This window comes from Podarcis raffonei, chromosome 16 (genome assembly GCF_027172205.1).
Source record: "Podarcis raffonei isolate rPodRaf1 chromosome 16, rPodRaf1.pri, whole genome shotgun sequence".
Lineage (NCBI taxonomy): Eukaryota > Metazoa > Chordata > Lepidosauria > Squamata > Lacertidae > Podarcis > Podarcis raffonei.
The window spans coordinates 24,740,570-24,750,185 of record NC_070617.1 but is presented as its reverse complement, the minus strand read 5'-3'; the positions used below and the strand labels follow the sequence as shown (position 1 = coordinate 24,750,185).

Genomic DNA, 9,616 nt, shown 5'->3' with positions numbered 1-9,616 from the left:
ACATGACCCGAAAGCTGTCTGTGGACAAATGCCGGCTCCCTCCACCTATAGAGTGAGATGAGCGCACAACCCCAGAGTTGTCTGTGACTGGACCTTACGGTCAGGGGTACCTTTTTCTTTACCTTTTAACTGAAACTCTCAACAGAACTGTATGGAACAACCTTATGTTTACAGAGTAAAAGGTCCTCTTGAATTACATACCCAGCGGGGTGCAAAGAGGCAAGTGGCCGCAGGGGACCTTACTTATTGGAACTTACAGAAGGACAACACAAGTGGACTCTCCGTGCCCTTACCACAGCAAAAAGACCGATACTGATGAATTGGAAAAATAAAAATGTGGCTCCCTTCTAAGATTGGATTAAAGATTTATACCAGGCATGTCCAACAGGGGGCGAACAGCGGCCTCTTGATCACTTGGACTGCCAGGGTGAAACAGGTGCAAAACGCCAGCACCCTGTCTCCTACAACTTCACTGCCTACAACTTTATTAACATCTATCTACAACTCCACTAGCACATCTCGGTTTTGTGAATAACACCGAACTTACCTTTTGTTGGTATCTTCATGAACTTATCTAAAAGACTGAGTTAAGCATTTGAAAAATCTATTGAAACCGGACATTATAAGTTCATTTTAGGCTGGGTAGTTCGCAAGTCTCTGTGGCTTTGTTTAATGTTTTGTATTTTTCTCAGAAGGTTGATGACAAGCTGGCTGCTTCCTTGATAAGGTGGCAGACACAAAGGAGAGTCCTCTTCCTGTCTGAAAACAGCAGCTGGGCTGATAACCACAGTGCTCTTGACTCTTGCTAATCCTGAGTCACCAAGGTGGCAAAATCGTTGAGAGATCTGTCCCGCTCCCTTCTCCATCTTAGAATCATAGAACTGTAGAGTTGGAAGGGACCACAAGGGCCATCTAGTCCAACCCCCTTCAATGCAAGAACATTTTGCCTAATGTGGCGCTCAAGCCCAGTAAGCTCTGTGGCTGAATGAGGATTCGAACCCAGGTCTCCGTAGCAGAAGTACAACTAACAGTCTTTGCCAACCTGGTGGCCTCCAGTTGTTTCAGCCTACCATCAGACCCGGGCATCAAGCACCATATTGACAATGCACATCTCCAACTCCCCCCCCCAATGAATCTTGGAAACTGTAGTTTGCCCCTCACAGAACTACAGTTCCCAGCACTCTTGACAAACTACGGTTCTCATGGGTCTATGGAGATGGGGGAATGCTCTTTAAATGTATATACCCATCCCATGTCAGCTACCACACCCATAATTTCAGTGTGATCACCCCAATGCCCTAAAATGACTCACTGGGACCAACGACGTTGCCACATTTGACAGCTGTGCAAACCACAAAAAAATCTTTGTCAGCAGGAAGAGCAGCAATCAGACAAGTCATTTTTGTGTTTTCTTGTATTTATTTTTGAAAGCAGTGTAAAAGCAAGTACATAAAAGCTCTTGAGTGCAATGCGGAATCGAAGCCACGGAAGGATAAAATAATAATTAAAAAGCCAGTCAACGCCTGCTATTTATTTTAAGCATTTTCGCCCCACTCTTCCCACCCACCCCAAAAAAAGGCTCCCAGGGCAGCTTACATAAAACAACGAAAGGAAAAAGGGATGGTGAGGGAAGAGGAAAACAAGCAAGCCCAGGCACCCAGTTGTTGGAAGTTATAATTTCTGACAATAGCCAGCCTGAATGGAAAGAATTCAGGGCAAGGAGAAGCCAAATGGCTACAGAATGGCTACAGAGCAGAATGGCTACAGCCATGTGCAATGGCTGCAGCCAGATGGAATACCTGCTGCCACATTGCTATAACACTGAGGTCTATTGGCAAGGCTCTCTGTACCTGCGCTAGCTGGATTTTCATGTTGAGCAATGGAGGAATTCAACTCAGCAGTTGCACTGGCGGAAGCTCCTTGCGCAACAGGTGGCTCAACAAAGTTTCCAAAAATGCTCAGTACTGCTGCAAATACATAGAGCGGCGTAGGCAACCTAAGGCCCGGGGGCCGGATGCGGCCCAATTGTCTTCTCAATCTGGCCCGTGAACGGTCCGGGAATCAGCGTGTTTTTACATGAGTAGGATGTGTCCTTTTATTTAAAATGCATCTCTGGGTTATTTGTGGGGCATGGGAATTCGTTCATTTCTCCCCCCCAAAAAAAAAATATAGTTCTGCCCACCACATGGTCTGAGGGACAGTGGACCGGCTCATGGCTGAAAAAGGTTCCTGACCCTTGACATAGAGCATAAGGCTGGTGGCAAGCTGAGGATGGGGACAGAGCGTGATCTAACTTAGAAGCAAGTCAGAAAAAGCAGAGAGGAAACAGCCTGGGGTGTCCCGAGGTCTGCTAAGCTGGCCCACCCCCCAAATTGCAGCCCCCTCGGAGGCGGAAGTTCAAGTAGACGGTGCCGTGGGGAGCGATGTTGTAGTCAGACAGCTTCTTGCCATCATCCAGGGGTTTCCCTTCATACGTCAGCCAGAACTGATCAGCCTGGATGTTCTCCTGCTGCCGAATTCGAGCTTTGAAATGGTTCACCGAATCCGAAGGCATGACGAGGTAGCTTTTGGTTTGGCCCCTGGCGTTATGCAGGAAGATGGGGATGGACTCCTCGCTCTTGACCACCAACAGTATGGTGTCCCCGGATTTCAGCCCAAATTTGGAGATCTGGTCGCTGTCCTGAAGGTTGATGTTGCCGTTGGACTGGCAGGCCAGCTTCTGCTGATATGGGGACAACCCTGTCTTCTGGGCTACTTGGATTTTGAAATCCCAGACAGTTTTGCTGCCATGCGTGTCCAGGGAGTATTGCTCTCCTGACAGGAGTTTTACTTTCAACCACAGGGCCTGGGAAGGAAGCAGAGAGTGTGGTGTAGTGGTTAATGTCAGATTAGGACCCAGGAGATCAGGGTTAAAGGTAAAGGTACCCCTGCCCGTACGGGCCAGTCGTGTCCGACTCTAGGGTTGCGCGCTCTTCGCTCAAGAGGCCGGGAGCCGGCACTGTCCGGAGACACTTCCGGGTCACGTGGCCAGCGTGACGAAGCTGCTCTGGCGAGCCAGCACCAGTGCAGCACACGGAAACGCTGTTTACCTTCCCACTAGAAAGCGGTACCTATTTATCTACTTGCACTTAGGGGTGCTTTCGAACTGCTAGGAGGGCAGGAGCTGGGACCGAAAGACGGGAGCTCACCCCGCCGCGGGGATTCAAACCGCTGACCTTGCGATCAGCAAGTCCTAGGCACTGAGGTTTTACCCACAGCGCCACCCGCGTCCCGAGATCAGGGTTATCTGTTGCCAAAGGAGCATGTGAGCCTGCTCTCAGGTGTTTCTCTTAGCCTAAACCAGTGTTTCTAACCACAAAGCGCTCTACGTGGGGCTACCTTTGAAGGTGATCCGGAAACTACAACTAATCCAGAATGCGGCAGCTAGACTGGTGACTTGAAGTGGCCGCCGAGACCACATAACGCCAGTCCTGAAAGCATCTCAACCCCCATCATTCAGCCCCAGCTCCGAGGGCCTTCTGGCAGTTCCCTCACTGCGAGAGGTAAGATTGCAGGGAATCAGGCAGAGGGCCTTCTTGGTAGTGGCACCTGCCCTGTGGAATGCCCTCCCATCAGACGTCAAGGAAATAAACAACTATCTGACTTTTAGAAGACATCTGAAGGCAGCCCAGTATAGGAAAGTTTTTAATCTTTGATGTTTTACTATGTTTTTAACATCTTGTTAGTAGCTGCCCAGAGTTGCTGGGGAAACCCAGCATAATAATAAATTGCTGTTGTTGTTAGTGGCACCTGCCTTGTGGAACGCAGGTTTTACTAGGTTTTTAATCTTGTTGGTAGCTGCCCCGAGTGGCTGGGGATGGGCGGGGTATAAATAATAAATTGTTTATTATTATTATTATTATTATTATTATTATTATTATTATTATCCAAACCAGAGTATCCAGCTTTTTCGGACTACAACTCCCATCATTCCTAGCTAGCAGGACCAGTGGTCAGGGATGTTGGGAACTGTAGTTCAAAAACAGCTGGAGACCCCAGTTTGGGAAACACTGGCCTAAACAATATCTTTCTTCATAAGTGATGTCAGTATCAATAAAATCAGAGAGTACTGCAAGGCAGCATAACGTAAAATTCAAATCTCTCTCTCTCTCTTTCACACACACACATACACACATTGTTCATGCAACCCATTCTCATTTGTTATCCATTCCACACAAAGAGCCATTGGTGGTGTAATGGTTAGAGCAGTGGACTAGGAGCTGGGAAACCAGGGTTCAAATATCCACTCAGCCATGGGGGGCAGTCACTGCCTTCTCTCAGCCTTACCTACCTCAGATGGTTGTTGTGGGGGTTAAATAAGGAGGGGGGAGAACCATGACTGCCACTCTTTAGAGAAAAAAGGTGGGGTAGAAATGCAATAAAATAAAAATTAGGCTCCATTATTGTCAGTGGGTCTACTCAGAGCAATAGAAATAAATAAAACTAATTCTTTCTCCAGATGAAGATCTAAAAATTAAGCTGCTCTTAAAGCCACAAGAGCAGTACAAGCCCGTTTTGGGGGGGCCAGTTGGCAGCCCCATTTCCTCCTCTTCCTGACACACACCTATGGATGTTGCCTAGGTTAGGGTTAGGAGACATCTGAAGGCAACCCTGTTTAGGGAAGTTTTTAATGTTTGATGTTTTACTGAGTTTTTAATATTCTGTTGGGAGCTGCCCAGAGTGGCTGGGGAAACCTAGGTAGATGGACAGGGTATAAATTATTATTATTATTATTATTATTATTATTATTATTATTATTAAGATTTTGACAGATTTTCCTGAGCACTTGGGGTCAAAAGAAAGTAATTTAAAACAACTGTTGTTGAGATATTTCATTCCAAATCTGCTAGACAGAGCCAGAAAGAGGATGATGACAGACGGGTCTCCTGCCCCACCGCGCGCCCCAACCCCAGAAATCCTGGCTACACCCACTCAGACACCCACACTCCGCTAGCGGACCTTTTTCTTACCATCCTGCACGTTTGCCGTCTGGGTCGTAGCAACGCCTGAAGTCAGCGATCGGGACACCGAAGCCAACAGCTGCCGTCGGATGCTCAGCTGACGCGGTCTGGCAGCAGCTCTCCCTTCGACTGGCCTTTTATAGCCGCCTCGCTTTCGCGATTTCACCGGCAGGGGGCGCTTCTGAGGAAAGCAAAACGGAGCGAAGCGTCTCCGGGAAGATTTCGCTTTCCTTTTCCTGGGCAGGCAAAGGAGAAAACGAAACCGATTAGAGACCTTGACGATCTGGTCCTTGTTTTGATCTTGCAGCAAAGGGCAAGAGAGAGAGAGAAGATAAAAGGGACGGAGCGGCTCCCGCAAGAGGAAAGATTTCGACACCTGGGACTTTTTAAGCTTAGAGAACAGGCTCGAGTAAATAGGGACACGATGGTGGGAATCGCTATTCGGGGAGATAAAAGTGCATTTAGAAAAATGATGCGTGGCATGGAGAAAATGAAGTTTTTTCTCACGCTCTCACAACACTATAACTCGCGGGCTTCCCGTGAAAGTGAATGTTGGGAGAATCAGGGCAGATATTTACAGGCAGCACGTAGTTAAACTATGGAACTCACTGCCACGGGAGACAGCGACGGCCGCTTGCTTAGATGGCTTTACAAGGGGATTAGACAAATACACGGAACAGAAAGCTATCCATGGCAGCTAGCCACGAAGGCTATGCTCTGCCTTCACAGTTGAAGGTGGCGTTTGTTTGTTTGTTTGTATGTATTCTGCTCTATACCTACAGGTCTCAAGGGCAGTTCACAACATAAAATCCCAATACAGTGGTACCTCGGGTTGAGTACTTAATTCGTTCCGGAGGTCCGTACTTAACCTGAAACTGTTCTTAACCTGAAGCACCACTTTAGCTAATAGGGCCTCCCGCCGCCGCTGTGCCGCCAGAGCACGATTTCTGTTCTCATCCTGAAGCAAAGTTCTTAACCTGAAACACTATTTCTGGGTTAGTGGAGTCTGTAACCTGAAGCGTATGTAACCCAAGGTACCACTGTACTCTTGGGCTCAGATCCTGCTCCCCACTCAGGCCTCAGGTTGGCCACTGTGAGAAGAGGATGGTGGTCTAGATGGCAGGACCCAGCAGGCTCTCCTTACGTTGTTATCGCCATTCAGAGATACAGTGGTACCTCGGGTTACATATGCCTCAGGTTACATACGCTTCAGGTTACAGACTCTTTTAACCCAGAAATAGTACCTCGGGTTAAGAACTTTGCTTCAGGATGAGAACAGAAATCGGGCTGCGGCAGCAGCAGGAGGCCCCATTAGCTAAAGTGGTGCTTCAGGTTAAGAACAGTTTCAGGTTAAGAACGGACCTCCAGATTACGTAACCAGAGGTACCACTGTAATCAAAACAAAACCAACTCAATAAAGCCCCCTGCACACACATTTTAAAAGGGCACTGGATGTCAGTCAGCCAAAGGCCTGGTCCAAGGGGAATGTTCTTGCCCAGCGCTCAACTGGGTGCCAATGCAGAAAAGGCCCTTTCTCGTGTTGCCACCTTCCGGTCCTCTGGTGGAGGAGATGGGTTTTGAGGAGGTGCTTAAAACCTCCTTCTGCCACAGGTTCATCATCCCTGGTTTAAAAGACAAAACCGGCATCAGGATTTTTTTGGGGGGGGGACGGACAAGGACAACAGTGCTCTCATCTTCTGTGGAGCAGCCCCTGGACGTGAAAGAAATGGGCATGCGATTCTCTGAGTTCTCTGTGGTTGCCATTGTTATAAGAATTTTAAGGTGTGTGTATATATATATATATGTGTGTGTGTGTGTGTGTGTGTGTGATAAATGTTCATAACTGCATATATAAACCACATGTCTGAAACCCCACAGAAAAAGTCCTGAAACCATTTTGTCCCTCCCAAATTGTCCTCAAATATTTCTCTGCAAGGTCAAAGGAAAATGGAAAAGCCTCCCCATTGTCTTTTCCTTCACAAATCTTGTCTTAAGGGTATGTCTGCGTATGAATAGGGTGAGCCTGTGACTTGGCTCAGGAACTAAGTATTTATCATTACAAAAGACTAGCCAGGCTCCCCAGGTAATCCAATCAAGTGACCATTAACAGGTAAGCTTGCCAGACAGGAGATATACAACGCACTCAGATTTCTGTTGTAGACCGCCTTTTCTGTGATGTAGGTATGATGTATCTGGGGGGGCGTGTCTTGAGCTATACCCCTTCTGTGATGTATGTATGATGTTTCTGGGGGTGGTCTTGGACTCCAGGGCAGGCAATTTGAAATGTCTATATAAGGGGGGCACACCTTTGTTCTGGGTCCTCCTCCATCCTCCTGCGTGTGAGGGGAGCACCCTGTTGCATCAGATCAATAAAGATCAGGCTTACTAGCTGCTTTGCTTCTCAATATTCTCTGGTTGGCCTCTGTTATTTTCTCCTACCGATAGGGAACCCACTTACGGACTCTATATGGGCTCTTGGATACCCCATAAGGGAAGAAGGGCAGATTTTGTTTACAACACCATTGAGGATGACGACACAGTCTTGCAATTTTGACCTAGGTCAAAAGCACTTGCTTCTTTCGGATCTACTTTAACTTTCTGTTTCTATTTTCCCATTCCATTTCCCCCAACTGACTGGCACAAAAGAGCATTTAACAGTCAACCATTCTAAAAACCAAGTGGTGATTTTGGGGGAAGAAGAGAAAACCTCACAGATGGGAGTTTGGACAATAAACCTACTGAACAACAATGCTATTATAAATACCTGGGCTTGGGTTTTAATTCAAAACTGTTCTGGAAGCCACACGTACTTGCAGCTAAATTGAAATCCTCTCACTCTATTCACTCTTTATTGTGGTTTTCCAAAGTTCGGGGGGGAGTTTAGTTGCCCCCACAGTTGAGGTATTTCAAAAGAAGATTGTGCCACAATTATTGTATGGTGCAGAGATTTGGGGATATATTAATGTGGTGCAGAACTCTTTCCTGAAATCACTGTTGATTGTCCCCAAAGCTACACCCGCCCCCTTTTTAAGAGCTGAAATAGGGCTAATCTCCTTACAAACCAGTGTATATGTAGCGCTAGCCCTATACTGGCTAGTTGTCTAGCATGATTGATTGTGTGACTGCGGAAAGGGATAAAAAAACCCCCATCCAAACAATGACTATCGGCAGTGCAGGTAAGAAAATTAATAAATTTTAATTTTTATCATCTACAATACTGTCTTTTCTATTTTATAGTACAGTATATTAATTATTAAGGGACATGGGTGGCGCTGTGGGTTAAACCACAGAGCCTAGGACTTGCCGATCAGAAGGTCGGCGGTTCGAATCCCCGCGATGGGGTGAGCTCCTGTTGCCCAGTCCCTGCTTCTGCCAACCTAGCAGTTCGAAAGCACGTCAAAGTGCAAGTAGATAAATAGGTACCACTCTGGCGGGAAGGTATACGGCGTTTCCGTGCGCTGCTCTGGTTTGCCAGAAGCGGCTTAGTCATGCTGGCCACATGACCCAGAAGCTGTACGCCAGCTCCCTCGGCCAATAAAGCGAGATGAGCGCCACAACCCCAGAGTCGTCTGTGACTGGACCTAATGGTCAGGGGTCCCTTTACCTTTACATTTATTATTGCTTTCATTTTATGGATCAATGGTCTCGTTAGATAGTACTATTCATGTGAAATTGCTGTTTTAGGGATTGTTTTTAAAAGTCTGGAACAGATTGATCTGTTTTGCATTACTTTCTATGGGAAAACGTGCCTTGGTTTTGGAACGCTTTGGTTTTGGAATGGACTTCCAGAACGGATTAAGTTTGAGAACCAAGGTACCACTGTACTTGGCTTTATTTGCTCTGAGTAATAAACCTTAAGATTCATTTATCCTTCATCCATCAGTCTTACCATTTCATCCTGCACAGAGCTGTAATATATTTAGCAAGCTCCAGCGAAGGACACAACCCAGCTGGACAAAAACATTCTAGGACAGTGTGAAGCAGGGTCAGCGAGAAATGTAGCCCATGGAAACCCCCCTGCCAAGGGCCAGATAGAGGAGCATGAAGGGCCACATACTCATCCCCCAACCTGAGGCTCCCTTTCCTTTCCCAGAAAACAGAGGTGGATTCAAAATGGTTCACAAAATCTATTTTATTGGACTGTTCCCAGTGACATGGGTGCTAGCCAGACACAATATCCTATTGCATAAGCAGATTTATTTATTTTCGGGTTCCGTACCTTTTCTATTAAATTATAGAATGTGATCATGCTGGCTGGGGCTGACGGGAGCTGGCGTCTATCAGCGTTTGAAGAGTCACAGGTTCCCTGTGTGATAGGAATTTTGGTTCCAGGTCGGTCTTCCTGTGCTGATCTATGTACGTGCTTGGTTGGTACACTTATGAACATTTAACATATCTCTAAGACCTCAAAATTCCTATCACACCTGTTTCTGATTTAAAGTGTAAAATCCTGCTATATAATGTCAAAGGCCATAGAGTGCTCTAAGCTCAGCAGAAGGCTAGAGAAGTATTGAGCGCTGAAGGAAGCAACATAACTTTGATTCAGTGCTTTAAGTCAGACCACTGGTCCAGTTAGTTCAGTATTGTCTACAATGACTGGCAGCGAGTCTCCACAG

General features: G+C 46.7%; 1 protein-coding gene across 1 annotated transcript; it reads right to left on the bottom strand.

Moving 5' to 3' along the window:
* Nucleotides 1–1,405: 1,405 nt before the first annotated feature.
* ISG15 (ISG15 ubiquitin like modifier) lies at nt 1,406–5,127 on the bottom strand. Its single transcript, XM_053369003.1, has 2 exons — nt 5,010–5,127; nt 1,406–2,845 (listed from the first exon to the last, which is right to left on the bottom strand). Exons 1-2 carry the CDS (start codon nt 5,010–5,012, stop codon nt 2,351–2,353), a joined length of 498 nt encoding a protein of 165 aa, XP_053224978.1. The 5' UTR covers nt 5,013–5,127; the 3' UTR covers nt 1,406–2,350.
* Nucleotides 5,128–9,616: the final 4,489 nt, after the last annotated feature.